A 17,093-nucleotide genomic window follows, 5' to 3' on the forward strand; every position below is an offset into this window, starting at 1 on the left:
TGGGAAGGACGAGTCCTTTCAGACGCCCAGCATTTGCAGTGGGTGGAGACAGGTGAGCCCAGGGGGCCACCCAGCACCCCAGGCCTCAAGTATGTACCCACCCAACTTTGGAAGGGAGTTAGGACCAGCGAGCAGGCGTTTCCAAGCCTGCCTGTGGCTGCAGACCCCACAGGGTGGCTGCTGTGGCTGAGGAGGGGCAGGAGAGGATGCTGGCCCTGTCCCCCGCACTCAGCCCCGAAAAGCTCGGCAGGCCCATTCCTAAACCCCCGGCCCAGAGGTGCCCTTCTGCATTGCTGACCAGAGTCTCTCGCCTTCTTGGCTAACTGTACATTGCCCACTCCCAGGGGATCTGGTGCTGAGATGTGGGGACAGAGCGGGCCCTGGCGGGGGGCGGGGGCAAGCTCCACGGAGCACTGAGACAGAAAATCTCCTGGGAGAGCTCCTCAGTGCCACCAGGCACCTTCCCTTCCTTGGTCACTCTGTCCTCTCGGCCATGCTGGTCTCGGGGCCCGCCTGACCAGTGCTGTGGGAGGCAGGAGGAAGAAGCATCGAGGGGCTTGAAGGGAGCCCCAGATCCCCTCGCTCGGGCCCAGTCATGGGGGACCAGGCGCCCTCTGTCAGCCCCACACTCTCAGGCTCTAGGGTCTAACGTGCTCTAAGAGCCAAGCCCCACGGCAGACACCGACAGCAGCACACATCACACACGGGGCTGGGGACTGCGGCGGGACGTGGGGAAGAGCAGGGCAGCCGGGCTGTCCCTAAGCACCCACCTGTGGGCTGTGGGGTGCTGGGGGCCATCGGGGCCCGCCCGGTGGAAGTGGAGGGGGCGGGAGTGCTGGGGTCCCCTCTCAGGGCCACAGTGGCCACAGGGGCTCTGGGGACAGGGTCTTTCCGGGGCCTGCCGACGCCTGGCAAGAGACGAGAAAGGCAAGAGGGTGGGGAGTTGGCAGGTATGGGGCGCTGCAGAGAGGCCACTTCTGGCCTCACCGAGTGGGCCAGCATCCCCTCCGGGCTCCAGCTCCCTCTGGCACCGTCTCTGCTCCCAGGATCCCAGCAGGGAGCAGGCCACGGTGGGCTGTGGCCCCCCTCGAGCATGTCTGAAGTGTGACGTGGGCCACCGGCAGCCCCTGTGACCCTGGCGAGTCCTCTCCTGCTGACTCTCAAAGCTGGTGGCAGAGCCCATGGCGGGGCGGTCCGGGAAGCACCGTGCTTAGAGCCCGCAGCCTGCTGATGCCGCGTCAGCCCGTGGGTGCCCACGCCCCACCTCCCTCCCACAGTCTGACCCCTCCGCGAGGGCCTGCAGGCAGCAGGACCCCGGCGTACCTGCCCCAGCCTCCCAGGCACACAGGTGCAGACTACCTGAGCCAGGCACACCCCACAGTCGGGCTGCGGGAGGGGGCACTTCTGCCCCTGGCCAGGGAGAAGGGACCCCCATTCTTGTCCTGGAGGAGCGGGAGGCATGGGGAGTTCACCCTGGGGTTGCAGGGCCCTTTCCAAAGCAGCACTGACCAGGAGGCTCGAGGAGAGAAATGTGGGGGCGCTGGCTGAGGGCCACAGGCCCGGGGTGCGGGGGGAAAGGGGTGGCGGTGAGGGGGCTTGGGGGGGTGGGGACAGGAGGGAGCAGGAGAGGTGACGAGTGAAGGGGTGTGGTTGGAGTCATGCACTGGGGGCGCCCTCGGAGGACCGGCGCGTACTTACTGCCAACAGCAGAGCCTGCAGCAGCACCTGGGGGAGAGAAGGAGGGTCACAGGGCCTCCCGGAGAAATGGGGGGGGGGGCGGTGACAGGGCTGGGAGAGGGAGGCCTGGAGACTCATGCAGGACTGACTCTGTCTACCCGGTTTCATCCTCCGCCGGCTGAGGGGGAGGGGCCCCCTTTGCCCATTTTGCAGATGGAGAAGCTGAGTCTCAGAGTTGGGACCGACCCCCAGGGGACCTGCTGGAAAGTGTCAGACACTCCACTGGGGGCAGCACGTGCACTCGTCTTTGAGGTTAGACTCTCAGGCCCTCCTGTGCAGGACAAGGAGGAGGGGTGCCTTTCTTCAGGGAGCACCGGGGTGCCGGAGGACTGGGTGCCACCGCGGCCGGGGCAGGCGGGGTTCCCGGAGGCCCTGGTGGAACTGCCCTCCAGGCAGAAACCACAGTGTGTGCTTCCGTCTGCGGGAAGCGGAGATGACCAGGGACTCGCGGAAACGAGAATCGTGGCAGCTGCCGCGTGTGGCTGACACGTGCTGAGCGTGGCCCCATGCAGAACCCCACGGGGGCTCCTCGGTGTCCTCACTCTACAGATCTGGGACACCGGGCTCCAGGTAAAGTGACCTGCCCAAGGCCACAGAGCTGGGAGTGGCCGGTGTCCATGCCCCGGGGGCTGAAGAATGCCCGAGGAAAGGAGACGGGGGTAAGAATCCTCAGTCCCAGAAGGAAGGAGCTGTGCCAGGCTTCCCTGGCGGGGTGTCCCTGAAGAACGACAGAGGACGAGGACGCCCCTCGGTGCCCTGGGAGGCCCTTCACGGGGGGTGTATGGACGCAGGCTACGTGAGGCACAGCCTCCCCAGAGTGAGCCCAGAGGACGCCAGGGCGGCCTGGGAGGATGAGGGGCTGGACTGGGTTAGGACTGGATTCTGAGGGCCCTGGGCGGGGCACCCTGGTGGGGAAAGCCCTTTGCCTGCGGCGAGGACGGAGTAGCGGGGCCCCGACGGGAGGGGTACGGAGACCAGGTGGGGGCAGTGGAGAGGAAGGGCTAGCCTCTGGGGACCCCCACACTTGCAGCTTGGCCCTCTGGGTGTTGGTGCCATCGCCTGAGATGGGGACACGGTGGGAGCAAAATTAAGCTGGGACTTGTTTCTGCCTGTGTCTTGGGGCTGTTTTCTCCTGTTGTCCTAGAGAAGGGGGGGTCGCAGGTGAGGAAGGGACAGGCTGAGGACACGCAGCTCTGCGGGCCTCATCTCTGCTCCTGGGGATTCCAGGAGAAACCCCTCTTTCCCGGGAAAGGCGGGGACTCTGGGGAAGCAGGAACCAGCTCCAGGAGGTCCCCCAGATGAAGGGGTTTGGCCTGCCCCTGCAGGACAGGGGGGTGAGGGTCCAGAGGCAAAGCCTGGTCTACGTGTGCGGGTGCATGTCTGCCCCCGGCGGGCTGGACAGAGGGTGGCCCCCTCGGTCCGAGCGGGTCTGGGCACCTGCCAGCGTCAGGAGACGGCAGATCCTTCCCGGAGGTGGGGCAGAGAGCAGGGGGAGGAGGCCAGAGGGACAGATGAGGGGAGGCAGACTGCCGGGGAGGGAGGTGACAGCCACTAAAGAAAGGGCTCAGGCAATGGCTCCAACAGAGAGATGGGTCGGCACCTGGCGAGGAGGGAGCCGGGCGGGGCGGCTGTCAGCGCCCAGAGCTCTGGGTGCCTTTGAAGGCCCAGAGTGCCGTGAGCGCCTGGCACGTCACCCCTTCAAAGGCCTGTCGCCTGGCCCAGACACGACATGCCTGTCACGGCCTCGCTGTGAGGTTTTCAGCTTTGATCAGCGTAAAGTCACATAAATCTTTCACATCGGTGGAGGGAGGGTGCCAGTGGAGGGGCTCCCACAAGGATGCCCAGGCGGTGGTGGGGGCCGGGGGCCGGGGGCGGCCGCCCTGCTCTGGCTTGGGAACTGGGCCCAAACCAGTTGCTCGCTGCTGGACCAGGGCTGCTGGGCCTCAGTGTGCCCATCTGGGGAGTGGGGGGTACTCGTTCCGCCCATGGGGCAGCTGTGAGGGCTACGGGAGGAGCTCCGTGTCGCCTCTGTCAGGGAGCTGGGCAAGTGTCGGACCTCAGCCAAGTCACTGGGGGCCGGCCAGGGAGAGTCCACCCTGGGGCTGGGCCCCAGCCCCTCCCCAGAGCAGCTCAGGGGCGCCCTGGGATCTGTGATTTCATGAAAACATCCATGGACTCTGGGGGGGGGGGGCCCTGATGAGTGGCCCTCCCCGGGCTGTTCCCGACGCAGGCACGTCTGGGTGCACCCTAGCCCTGGCACAGAGGCAGAGAAAAGAGGCCTGTGGGGATCTCGGGCCAGGGCCTCCAAGGACCCCTCCTTAAAATGGGATAAAAGAGACCCACTTCCTGGGGTGACGCTGAGGGTCGAGGGTGTGGTGACCGTGCAGCATGCGGCGCCCGAGTGGCAGGCTGTAAACGCCCCGGAAGCTGGTTACGGTGCTGCCCACCACAGCCTGGAGGCAAGGGTCCCCCCACCCCCTGCCAACACCCCACGTGCTGTCTCTCCAGCCTGCAGGGCCAGGCAGAGGAAGGACAGCAGGAAAGACGCTGAGCCGCTCATCTGGGGTTTCCCCTGGCACCTGGGGTGGGAAGGGCGGCTTAGGTGTTGCAGGGGACAGGGGCACCTCGTAACGGGGGGGGCGGGGGGCAGGGTGAGTGTGCACGCTTGTATCTGTGCACACGTTGGCACACGTTGGCACGCCCGTCTGCACAGGTGCGTGCTCGTACGCTCGCAGGTATCCGCACATGCGTGTGTGTGTGACCCACAGCCCCTGGGGTGGAGAGCGGGGGAGACCACAGCCCCCCACCCCTGGGCCGGGGTCAGGCAGGGGGTACGTACACGCGTTGGGAGAGCCGTGGGGCAGCGGCAGGTAGGAGCCGGCGCGCCAGGACCGGGTGCGGAAGTTCCTCTTGCACTTGCCGCAGTCGGGGCCGGTGGTGTTGTGTTCACACTCGCACTGCAGGCTGCCCTCCCGCACGGAGCACAGGTTGGCGTGAAGGTTGCACTTGCACCTAGGGGGGACCCAGAGGGCCAGAGAGGTCCGTGAATCCTGGACAGGTAGGCACGGGAGGGTGACGTGGGGGCCTCCCGTCCAACCTGCTGGGACTCTCCTTTGGGACAAAAACTCCCCGATCGTGCCGCTCTTCAGAAAGCACCTGATCCACCCTTTCCCAGGCTAAAGCTGCGCCCGGAGCCCCCCGCCACGGGTCCACCCCACGGTGGGTTGGTGCCTGCGGCGCTCTCCGCCGTCCCAGGGCGGGTGGCAGGGTGACCTTGACCCAGACGCTGTGTCCTAATCACCTTTGCTCTCCACCGAGGCAGGATGACAGGCAGCAAAAGCCGCTCACCAGCCCTCCCCTCGCAGACCCGGTCCCAGCCCCCGGCCGCCCCTCAACTCTCAGCCTCGGCCCACACCCACACCCCTGAGGGCAGATGGAGAGAACCCCTACCTACTCCCAAACCCCGTGGGTTTGTCCACACATGTATTATTCATTCCTTCATTCAAATATTTATAGGCAACTCATTATTCTGAAATCCAGTAAATAAAGGGAGAGAATCCAGCGTGTCCTGTGTGTCCTGTGTAAACTGTACCCCCGCGTAACGAACTGTGGATGGGGGGTGTTTCTTTTTATAGAAGCGTCCCCGCTAGTAACCGAAGCAGGCGGGAGTGGGAGGTCGCTGTGCAGCAGCCCTGCCCCGGCCAACGGCTCCAGGCTGGGAGCCACAGCCGCCGCCACCTCGCAGAGACGGCCGACCGACAGAAGGCACACGGCACCCGACGGCCGACGGACGGAAGGACACACGGCACCCCGACGTGGTCTCACCCAAGCCCGCTGAACTGGAATCTGATGGGGCCTCCGCATCTGTCTACAAAATCCCAGGGAATACGGAGGCCAGAGACACACACACGACAGCAGCGGGATGCAGTCGGCCCGGACAGAGGGGTCTCCGGGAGTGGCCAGCCAGCATTTCTACCCGATGAAGGGTGGGGGGCGAAGACTGATGGGGGGGCCACACCAAGAGAAGCCTCGCAGGCGTCGGGCATCCGGATCCTGATTCAAACAGCCTCTAAACTCAAATAAAACGTTCATGAAACAATCGGAAATACGGAGAATGACTGTATTTGATGACCTTAAGTTAACGCTGGTTAGATGCGGGGATGGTGGTCTGGTCACATTTTTTTTTTTTTAAGATTTTATTTATTTATTTGACAGAGAGAAATCACAAGTACACTGAGAGGCAGGCAGAGAGAGAGAGAGAGAAGGAAGCAGGCTCCCCGCTGAGCAGAGAGCCCGATGCGGGACTCGATCCCAGGACCCTGAGATCACGACCTGAGCCGAAGGCAGCGGCTTAACCCACTGAGCCACCCAGGTGCCCCAACTGGTCACATTTTTTAAAGTCCTTCTCCTTTCAAGATCTACACTGGAGTACTTACAGAGGAAGTGAACCGGGCTCTGGGATTTGCTTCAGAGTGACACAGAAAGGAAGAAGGTGGCCTGAGATGGGGATGAGACCCGACAGACCACGGGTTGGTAGCTCCCTGGCTCGGGGGGACAGGTATATGGCGGTCCTCGGCTGGCATCCGTGGTGGAAATCCTCCGGAATAAAAAGAAAGCCAGAGGGCTCTCGGTTCTGATACGGGAAGATTTCCAAGGTGTATTGTCCATGTTTGTAAAAAGCAACTTGCAGAATAACGTCCTTTAGTAGAATCCTGTTTTTGTTAAAATGTGCAAAAACTATAGAGATCGGATACCAACTACGTGCCAGGCTCTGGGCTGGGGAGCAGATCGTGGAATGACCAACAAAGTGGGGGTGGGGGGGGTCCCCGCTCCCGCAGAGTATACAGTCTGTCTAGTAGGGGAATGATGAAACCAGCGATTGGGTTAATCCGTGAAGCACAGGGGGCATTCTAGGGCAGTGAAGCCATTCTGTGTGACAAGGTCATGGTGGCAGCAGGACTCTGTGCATTGGCCCAAACCCACAGAGCTGACAACCCTGAGAGGGACCCCGATGCGCCTGTGGGCTCTGGCTCCCAGTAACACAGCACTGCTCATCGCCTGTAGCGAATGATCCCACTAGCGCAGCAGTAATGATGGAGGGCCGTGTTCACGGATGTTCACGGAGACCGGGTATCGGGGACCCTCTCCCCAACATGACGTCTATTAGTTTGACAATAGTCATTGTGCCAATCTTTAGTTCATGGCACTCGTTACAGGTGCCTAAGCACCATACAGAGGAGAGGGTGTAAGGGCGGGTCCTAACTTAGTCTTGGGGGAACAGCATAGGCTTCCAGGAAGAAAAGTTTAAAATTAAGGCCTGAAGCAGGATCAAGAGTTTGCCAGACAAGGAGGAGAGAACCCCCTGGAAAGAGGCAAGAACAGGAGGAGAGCCCCTACTAGGGCCGAGAAGAGTTCTACCCCTGAGGTCTGAGGGGAGCCCAGCGGTGGGAGGGGGCCAGGCCAGGACACAGAGGCCACTGGGAGGTTGGAGGTGGTCTGCCCTGACCCACTGTTTCTGTCATTTACCTGGGGAGCCAGAGCCTGGCTGGGGAGGTCAGGGAGAAAGCTGGGCATCGACTGGAGGCGGAGAGCCCAGGCCTGGGCTCGGATGGAGTCATGGAGGCCCCCAGTCAGGCCAGTCTGCAGTATCCAGCCATGGTGAGCCCAGGCACGCTAACATGTATCTCTTCCTGTTACATTTAAAATACATATATCCACCCCCAAATCACCAGGAAAAAAACGTAACTGGGCTTCAGCGTGGTTGTCCTAGGTTGGGAGGAGATGGGCTGATTCGTGGCTTTTCTTTTTTTCTTGGTCGTTGCGCATTTCCTACAGGCTCTATCATGAGCAGGTCTTAGGTTTAGAAGCAGATGGCAAATGTTATTTTCTACCAGGCGGTCAGGCCTGACCCTCTCGAGAACTTACTGCAGCTCAGACCTGGGCTCCATGGGGCATGGAGAAGCCTGTTCACTCTTTCAGAGTTCCAATCTGTGGCCGCAAAAGCACAGGGGGCCTACCGTGTGCCCGGCTCTTGGAAAGGCACTGGGGGATGGGCTGGCACCTGTTGGCACTGGTGACGCTTCTTTCCTGGGCAACCGGACTCCAGAGCTAGTCCTTGGCAAAGAGAGGTCCTGTGCTTAACCTTACTGGTCAGCACACACGATGCTTCCTTAATGCCCTCACGCCCCCCTCCCTGACCCCCACACCCACAGTGCCCATTAGCAGATCACAGGCTCTGACAAGTCCTGCAGGAAAGAAACCTGTCTGACTTTGTCTAACAGAAGTTTGTTTGCAAAACGAATTTGACCTCAGATTTTTTTTTTCCCCTTCTGAATTCCTATTTAACATCCCACTGAGCTAGCTGGAGAGGAACCCCCCAGCTGTGTGGAACCAGGAACATACTCCATGCCTCTGGCCCAAAGATGGGATATTTTTAGAGATCAGCTACATAAAGAAAAGATTGCCATCTCAACTTTGGGTGATAACACTGACCTTGGCTTGTTAAAAATGCATAAAGACTGGCTGAATCAGAGAAGCAGATTGTAGTGATCGTGGCGGGGAGTCCAGGGTGTCAGAGTTGGACAGGCCCGTGGGGCCCAGGCTGGGGAGAAGCCGAGGCCACGCAGCTAGTTCCTCAAGACCCAAATCCTGACCCGGGCTCTGCCCCAGTTCCATACTGGCCAGGCCCTCCCACAGGCCTCCGCTCCCACAGGCCTCCGCTCCCACAGGCCTCCGCTCCCAGAGGGTGTCTTGGCTTCTCCACCCTTGCTGGCTGAGCCTGGAATGAGCTCGGTGCCTCCTCCCCCAAGGAGAGAAGTTCCCCGTTGGGCATGGCTGCCAGGAGAAGCCCACATAGTGGGGGAAAGCCTCACCAGGGCTGGCACAGACACGGAACCCCATCAATGGAGCTGCTTCTTAGACTTCCTGACTTTGCAGGAAGGACTGGGAGACGCTGTCTCTGTGTTTATACAGGTGCGCACCCTTGTTCAGGGCTTGGCAGTTCCGAATCTCTCCCTGTCTCTCCAGGTCTCTGTCTCTCCCTCGCCATCTCCATCCATCCTGGGTTCTGAGCTTGCTTTCCTCTGGACCTCCGCAGACGCTGTTCCCTCCACCTGGAGCAGCTGCCGAGCCCTGCCCCGGTCTTCTAAAGCTCACCACTGGGGGAAGCGCCAGGTTTGAGACCAGATGTCACTTGTGCAGGGGACTTCTCACGGTCCCAGCTCTGTGGGCCCCTGTTACACTGTTCCTCACCCCAGTAAGCATCAGCGTCGGTGCGGTCTCCCCCCGTGGAGCACACGACGTGATCGTGGGAGAGGCACGCGTGAACCATAAGGCAGTTTCGGGGTTTGTATTTATTTTGAACACAGTATTTTTTTTTTTAAGTGACGAACGCATCAGACCTGGGATCTTAAACGTATCATCGCCCAGGTGAGGCAATAAGGCATATTCACTTAAAGCAACTCTGAAGCAAGGAAATTAATAATCCGGGACGTCCACATGCACGAGGGTGAGGTCACACCACAAACAGAAAGTAACTCAAAACGGGTCGAAGACATATACGTAAGAGCTAAAACAAGAAAAACAGAAACATACAGGCAAATCTCTGACTCTGGGTAGAGCGGCGGTTTCTTCGCCAAGACACCCAAAGCATAGACAACAGCAGAAAAAGATGTATACATTGGATTTTATATAAATGAAAAACTTGGCGCGTGTCAGAGGCCGTCATCAAGAAAGTGAAAAGACACTTCACAGAACGGGAGAAAACTGCTGCGGCTTGTGTCTACGCTACTGGGTGAGCTTCTGCACCTCCGTAATCAAAACATGACCCGGTTTTTAAAGTGGAGAAAGGATCCGCTTTCACCCAAGCCCTTTCCCCAAGACACAAGCAAGGCCAACAAGACCGTGACAAGATGTCAGCCAAAAGCAAATCAAAATCCCGCACGTTGCCCTCCGAGGCGTATCTTATGTTGATCATCAAAAGCACAGACAGTGACAAGTGTTGGCAAGGACAAGGCACCACCCAGCGATCCCGCCCACAGGTGTACACCCCGCAGACAGGAGGGCACGCCCGCCCGAGGGAGGAAGGTGTGCGGGGTCGCTCCTAGCTCCTAGCAGCTGCCTTCACAGTAGCCGAAAAGCAGAAACAACCCGAGGGCTCGTCCACAGAAAAGCAAAACACATGCAAGGGAATTTGACCGGGCCATAAAGGGGAACGGGACTGGGATAACCTGCTCCTAACCTGCTCCGGCAGGGGTGAAACTGGAAAGCACGAGGCTTAGCAAAAAATAATCCAGACACAAAAGGGCAACGGCTGTTTGATTCCATTTATAGGAAATGTCCAGATTAGGCAAATCCACAGAGACTGAAAGTAGATTAGCGATGGCCAGGGGGCTGGGGAGGGAGAAGGGGAGGGGTTCGGTTCTTTGTAAGGTGATGGAAGTGTTTGAAAGCCTGCCTGGGCGGCTGGGTGCGTCTGTGAGCGGACTGAAGTCACTGAATTGTACACGTTAAATGGGTGCCTTGCGTGGTAAATTATATCTCAGGGGGCTGCGAATGAATGAATGAATGGTTGGATGGGTAATAACTGGGGAGAATTGTGAAGGGGTCACTTATGTGACCGAAGCCCAGGAAACAGGGTTTTATTATCCTCTCTCTCCTAGAAATCTTCAGAGGCGTGTTTTACTATCGTATCAAACGTATCACGCTGTGTCTTAAAGAGGGCCGCCGGCGGAGGAGGCGGACACGTGGCTCAGCTCTGAGAGCCCCACGGGAAAGGCCGTGCGCCCTTTCCCAGCAATCCCGTGAACAACACACCATGATCATATCCACTGAGCAGATTGGGAAACTGAGGCCCGGGATGGGGATGTGAATGGCCCGAGGTCCCCCCGCCGGGAAGGGGCAGAAGCCAGAACTCGAATCAAGGCAGCCCGAAGCCAGAGCCACACTCAGTGCCTGAACTCCCTGGTGGCCAGTAGGGGTGGGGGCACCACGGAGCCCGGGAGTCCCAGGGTGGTCACCTGCCTACTGAGGACTGGTGGTGCCGGTCACCCGTGAGTGAGGGAATGAATGAATGGACAGGAGTGACGCACCTGCCACATCACGTCACTAACCGCACACCGCGGGGACCAGGCAGGGTCTGCGCCGCTTCCTCCAGCCTTTCCTGGTGATTGCACAATGGGAGCCCCGGCCCCGGGTCACACTAGCCTGGCATGTCCATGCGACCTTAGGAAGGCTGCGGAACATCCCATGGCTCAGTTTTTAATCTGTAAAACAGGGTGGCAGTGGCATCTGCCCCCCAGGGTTGTCGTAAGACGCAATGGAGATGTGGTCTATGACCGGTTGGTTTCCTCACTCCTTAAACTTAAGAGCTCCTAGAGACAGGGATCCTGAGATCCTTCCAGGAATGAAGACGTCAACTCTTTGCAAGAGCCTTACGAACGGTAATACTGCTGTCATCTCTATCTTACAGCTAAGGGAAGGAGGCACAGAGAAAGGGAGGGAGTTGCCCAAGGCCACACAGCTGCTGAGTCCCCTTTAAGAAGGGCCGCAAGCAGGCAGGGGACAGTGGCTTGGAGAGTGTCCAGGACTGCCTGTGGGACAGACATGGGCCCAGAGGAAGGCAACGCACCCGCAGTCGCCCAGACACAGGCACGCCCCTTCCCACCCTCCCTCAAGCTGCTTGCTGACCTTCTGGGGTTTCTCTTCGCCATTCCAGAAGGCCGCGGGAGATGACATAAATAAAAAAATAAGCAAGCACATATCAATAATTTATTGGGCACGCCTACGTGGACAGGCACTGTGCAAATGTGCATCGTTAACCGAATCCTTGTGAAAACCCAGAAAGCACGATACCCCCACGTCACAGGGGAGGGGCTAGACGCCAGTGGGTCCCTGTCAGTAACTCACTCCGGGCATCTGGGTGTGGACAGGCGGGATTTGAACTCAGGGCTCCCGGGTGCCTGCGGTGGACCTCACGGCCCCTTTCCCACCTCTTGCCGCTGGACGTGCTGATCGCACGAGGCCAGGAGAGGGGGCACAAGGCTGTGCCCCCACCCACAACCTTCACAATTCTGAGGCCTGGTCCTAGCACAGCCTCAGAAGAAGCCCCTTTCCCACCTTCTGTCCGAGCACTGGCCCCCGCCTGTGTCCAGGCCTGGGGGTGCTGCTCTCCCTCCGGCCTGAGTGTTTCTCCTGCATCCGTGGGATCAACTTTCCCAAGGAATTGTTTTCTGAATTTGACCTTTGAGAACCATCAGTCTCACCAGAAAACCATCCCCTGAGCCACCTGACCCCACGACACAGCACTTTCCAGCTCATCCGTCAGGAAGCATTATTTAATAATGAACCGAGGGACCGCGTGAGGCCGGCCAGCCCCCAGGGACCTGCCACCGGCTGGCGGACACTTCCAGCCCGCCCGGGTCTGCTACCCCTCCCACCCCCGGCCGGATCTCAGAGTCCCAGGCTTTAAGTCTACGGACCCAGCCAGAGCAGCTCCATGAGAGACGGAGAAAGAGAGGACAGGGCAGGAGAGGTGCTGAGTCAGCATCCAGACGCACAGCCGGGCTCCTAATTTGCAGGGTGACCTTGAGCAAGTCACTTCTCAGGGACTCAGACCTTTCCTTTGCAGCTTGGAAGGGTTGAATTACATCTGAGAGTTTCAATTCTGCTATTTCATTGCTCGCAAGTGCCCGACACACTGCGGGGCCCCCATGGGCTCTCCGTGTCTGTGGAATGAATGAGTGAGGTTATCCCAGCATCGGGCCAGCGGCTGCTCTGGTAAGACCCAGGCAGTGTTACATCTGGTGGCAGGTGACCAGACTCCGGGTGTCAGTCTCCCCTCGGACAGGGCCGCTGGGCACGAGGGGCAGCGTTACGTGGGGAGCACAGCACGGGGTCCCACACAGAGCAAGCCCCGCGCACATCGCTAGCGGCTGAGAGGTCACAGAGCTGGGAGCGGAGGGTTCCTAGCAATAAAGATGGGCCTTGCCCTTACGTGGCAGCCCCCCGGTGCCCAGCCTGACACAGCCTCCCTCCTCTGTCCTTTCTACCCCAGAGCCTGTCCGTGGCCAGCGCTCCCAGGTCAGCTGGCCTATTCTCCACGCCCTGGGGGGGTCCCCAAGGGGGGACATACACACTGTCATCTTGGAGCCACCCTTTCCTGAGGAGACAGAGGTGGCAAATAAAAATATACGTTGCCTGATTAAATTAGAATTGCAGGTAAATAATGAATAGGTTTTTAGTATAAGTATATCCCACGGCATATTTGGGACAAACTTATACTTAAAATTTCTTTATTATTGTGAAATTCACATTTAACGGAGCACTTTCTCTGGCACCTCGCCTGCCACGCTGCTCCTGTACGGGTCTGCATCATGGGTTTCCAGCCCGACCCCTGACTCCTCTTAAGGCCTGGCATGGGCTGTACCCGCTCTCCCACTGGAAGCTGGCTCTCCTGCTCACCTCCAGACCGAGGCCTCCGCCCCCTTCTCCAATCAATGAGTCCCTAAAGAGCCCCGAGCCCCCGGGACCGGCAACTGTCTGCGGCAGGGCCAGGCCTCACCTCCATGGCAAGGCCTTCCCAGACGACCCAGTTCTTGGGGGACCGCGCTCTGCTCCTCCCGCCAAGAGGCAACCGGCACGCTGCCATCACTGCCTCCTGTCCACCTGCAGGGCCTGACCGGGGCCTCCGCAGCCGCATGAGCCTGGGGACCCCAGGGCCAGCGGCCCCAGCCAGACCAGAGCAGTGCCCTGCCCCGGGGGGAGGGCGGGCGGTGCCCCGGAGCTGCCGGCAGGAGCGCCATCTGGCCGCGGGCCGGGCACCAGTGCTCCACGAAAAATCGTGAGCGGGCCCTTCCCTCCTCGGGGTGAGAGGAGCGGGTGTTTGGAGCGCCTCCCAGACAGGAGGGCGGGAGGAATGTAGGTCAACGCCTGGCAGCCGGAAAGAGTGATGTCATCGCTCCTGGGGTGGGGGTGGGGGCGATGAGAGAGAGAGAGAGAGAGAGAGAGAGAGGCGGGTGCTGGAGCCCAGCAGGGAGGAGGGGCCCGGGGCTGGCTCCCCTCCAAGGTCAAACCCGCCAGGATTTCGGGACATTCACAGGGACCCCTTGGCCATGGGGCACACAGTGGGGGGCTCAGGGAGAGCCCAGGGCCCTGGTGGTTCTCGGTGCTGTGTCCTCTCTGCCCGGCGTCCCCCCCAGTTGGCTGCTGCTCCGACTGTTATTACACGCAAGGCGAACAGAGAGGACTTGCGTGTTCCCGACACCCGAAGCCTGGAGCTGTTGGGGACAAGCGACTATTTTGAAGCAGTCGTGGTGTCTGCCCATTTCTCTGCCAGATAGAGCCTGTGCCTTCGGGTAAAGACGGTTCTGTTTTCTGGGAGACATGTCAGTGGGCTGCAGGGTTTAGAGGGAAGCTCGCCCCAAGCCTGTGCTGACATGTGTTGGACGTGGACGGACGTGTTGGCACAAGAAGCTGGACACACGCTGTGCAGGACCAGGGAGAAGGTGACAGCCCCAGGGGCACTCAGGGGCTCACGGCTTCAGGGCTGGGCTCTGCATGCCAAGGAGGGAGGATGTGGCCTTGGGAGGGGGCTGGGGCTCCCTGGAAGAGTCGGGGGCAGGGGTACCCCTTCCCAGCCAGCAGGTGCCATGGAAACGGCTGGGTCTCAGGGTGCTGCTGGCCAAAGGTCATCCTTTGAAGTGTCCTTACATCCCACAAAGGGGACACCATGGCCTGGGGGCCATAGACCTTTTTGGGGGGGAAGATGGAGGGAGAGACTGTGCTTGGCTGGGGCGCACCGGCGTGGAGGGATGGGCGGCCGTTCCAGAAGCAAGCAATGGTGGGAGGAAAGCTTACAGCTCCTGCTGGATCAAGAGGTGACGAGGGACCAGAGAGGCACACTAGGGACACTGAGGAGGAACCCAGTAAAATGCTGGACTTTTCCAGTGAATTAGCGGCAGGGGGCGGGGCTGGGTCTGGAAGGGAGGGGGGGGGGGGGGGGGGGGGGCGGGGGCCACAGGAGGCAGGAGCCTCAGGGCAGAGCGGCAGGGCGGGCTCCGGCTTCCTGTGGACGACCGCCGGCTGCCGCTCTCCTCCTGGAACGCAGTCAGGCCGGCAATTGAGTTCATTGGCCAAATCAAATTTGGGCTTCTGTGCGAAGTCCTTTTATATTAAGTGCTTTAACGTACATCACCTCCTCCAGACTATTGATAAATCCTATTACCCATTACAGAGCCAGAGGCAGCCTCCCTGCCACCGGGAGAGGCTTGTGGAAGGGAACTGGTGGGCCCGAGTGTGTGGCTTGTGGACGACACAGCGGGTATGGCCAGGGAGGGCCTGGAAAGGCCACCTCGCCCCCCAGCCTGGCCAGGCCGTTTACTAAAGCCAGATCTGTGTCCTCCCCCCGTGAAGGGAGGGCCAGGCCCGGGTGGTCGGGTGATCGGGGCTGCTGGGTGCGTAGGATGGCAGGGAGCAGCTATAGGGTGGGTGTCCGCGTTGCCTCCCTGCCCCGGAGCTGCTAACAGGCCGCTCCCTTCTGCTGGGCAAGGAGCTGCTGCTGGAGAGCGCGTTTGCTCACGAATGAATGAGTGACAGAATTCAAGAAACGCACAACATGCCCAGCCGGCTCCCGGCCCCAGCCTCACGGGGTTGGGGGGGGGGGCGGGAACAAGCCAGACCCCACGCAGCTCTGTGCCTGGGGCGGGGTGGGGGCGGGGGTTCAGATGTGTCCATGCAGGGCCTCCGAAACTGCGGCCAAGCAGTGGGACTGCCACACTCCATGAAGGCCCAAGCGGGACATGGAGGGGTGGCTGCCCAGGTCTCCAGCCTTTGGGAGCCCGAGAGAGGGGCCGCCTGAGCCAAGCCCCAGCGAGGAGAAACCGGCCAGAGGGGCAGGCGGAGATGGCCTGGTCGTGCTCCAGGCAGAAGGAACAGTGTGAGTCAGAGGGACCCAACATCAGGGCCCCAGCTCTGTGTGGACCCAGAGCCCAGGCTGCCAGAGGAGGGGGGCAGAGCCTGTGGGCCGTGGGCCGTGGGAGCAGAGCCGCAGGGGCCGGACTTGACAGGGGCTGCGGGAAGCCATAAAGGGGAAGGGACCCAGCTGTACTTGTGTTTGGGAAAAAAACCCTCTGCACGGAAGGGGCAACACTACGCAGAGAAGCCAGACATCTTCCCAGATGAAATCCTGGCGCTGGTGGTGTCGCTCTCTGGGGGGCAGAGGGGTGACAGGAGTTCATGTAAGGAACCTGCTCAGGCCGGGAGTGGGGTGTGTAGGGGTGTGTAGGGCTGGGTAGGCATCTAGAGGGAGGGCATGGCCCCGCAGAGGGGAAAGAGGCCTCCAGGATCCCAAGCTCAGAATGGGCAACTCTGAATGGGGGGAAGCCCAAGACTCCCCAAGTCCCAGACAGCCGAGCCAAGGCCCCTCGGGGACCCAAGGTTCCCACTGAGGCCTCAGGGCGTCCTACGGCCCAGAGCCTGGGAGTCTGTGAGCAGCAGGTGTGCCATGCTTCAGGGGTTGAGGAGTTCAGCGACGAGGGGTGCTTGGGCAAGCGGGCTTCTGCCTGTGGGCGTGGGGTGGGGCAGGACACACCCCCGTGTGGGGGGGCGTGGCACGGTGCAGGGCAGGGAGCAGCTGTGACTCGAGCCCATGCTTGATGCCAGGCGACATTGACCCCTGCTCACTCCGCTGCGGAGGCCGAGGCCTGAGAACAGACTCAGACGGACCACCCCTTCCCCCCGCCCCGACTCGCACAGCCCCTCCACGGCCCGCCGGCTCCATGCCCACGCCTCCAAGTCTCACGGGTCACAAAACTGGGGGCTGGGCTCACAGCCTGCTGGGGCCCGGGGTTCGTCCGCGGGGTGCCGCCAGGCTGTGGGGACCGCACGGGAGGGCAGATGAGACCCAGAGGATCCCCTGCCAACTTCCAGTGAGGGCCGCACACCTGGAGTGAGTTTTGCGTTCAAGTGAGTGAAAACAAGACTCCTTGTTTTCAAGTTACTCTGTGTAACAAGGGCACCTACTTCTTGCTCAGCCGCGGTGTGGGGCCCTGAGCTAACCGGCAGGCGCTGGAGGAGCCTCCCAACAGGGGGATCCAAGCGGGGGAGACTTGCCTTGGGCCAGAACCTCGCAGAGGAAAGAGTCAGATGCAAACGTAGGCTTCCCTTGGGCTCCGAGAGCCTGGTCACCACAGAGGGACCTCTTGGAGCCTCTGGGCGGGTGGGGGGTGGGTCTGGGGCGCGGGCATGGCCATCCTTGGTTGCCAGAAATATTAGAAGTCAGGTTTCTAACCCAAATATTGCATCTGTCGGTGGCGTACGTGGGCCTTTCCCCCTTACATGAGCTGCAAGGCCCCCCCCCC

General features: G+C 60.6%; 1 protein-coding gene and 1 long non-coding RNA gene across 9 annotated transcripts in view; one reads left to right on the top strand and one right to left on the bottom strand.

The window, feature by feature from the left end:
• Nucleotides 1–5,704, top strand: part of LOC132024309 (uncharacterized) — a 10,769-nt gene extending 5,065 nt beyond the window's left edge. The window contains exon 3 of the long non-coding RNA XR_009406224.1: nt 5,373–5,704. This is a non-coding gene — a long non-coding RNA (uncharacterized LOC132024309). The remainder of the gene's footprint in view (nt 1–5,372) is intronic.
• Nucleotides 1–17,093, bottom strand: part of NTNG2 (netrin G2) — a 64,540-nt gene that overhangs the window by 8,510 nt on the left and 38,937 nt on the right. For 7 of the 8 annotated variants that reach the window (XM_059410478.1, XM_059410476.1, XM_059410475.1 and 4 more), the window contains 3 exons: nt 4,577–4,749; nt 1,699–1,725; nt 771–908 (listed from right to left, as the gene is read on the bottom strand). In XM_059410478.1, the coding sequence (XP_059266461.1) occupies nt 771–908; nt 1,699–1,725; nt 4,577–4,749 (338 nt within the window). The remainder of the gene's footprint in view (nt 1–770; nt 909–1,698; nt 1,726–4,576; nt 4,750–17,093) is intronic. The other variant, XM_059410480.1, reaches the window with a different exon arrangement.

Source organism: Mustela nigripes, chromosome 9 (genome assembly GCF_022355385.1).
Source record: "Mustela nigripes isolate SB6536 chromosome 9, MUSNIG.SB6536, whole genome shotgun sequence".
Taxonomy (NCBI): Eukaryota; Metazoa; Chordata; class Mammalia; order Carnivora; family Mustelidae; genus Mustela; species Mustela nigripes.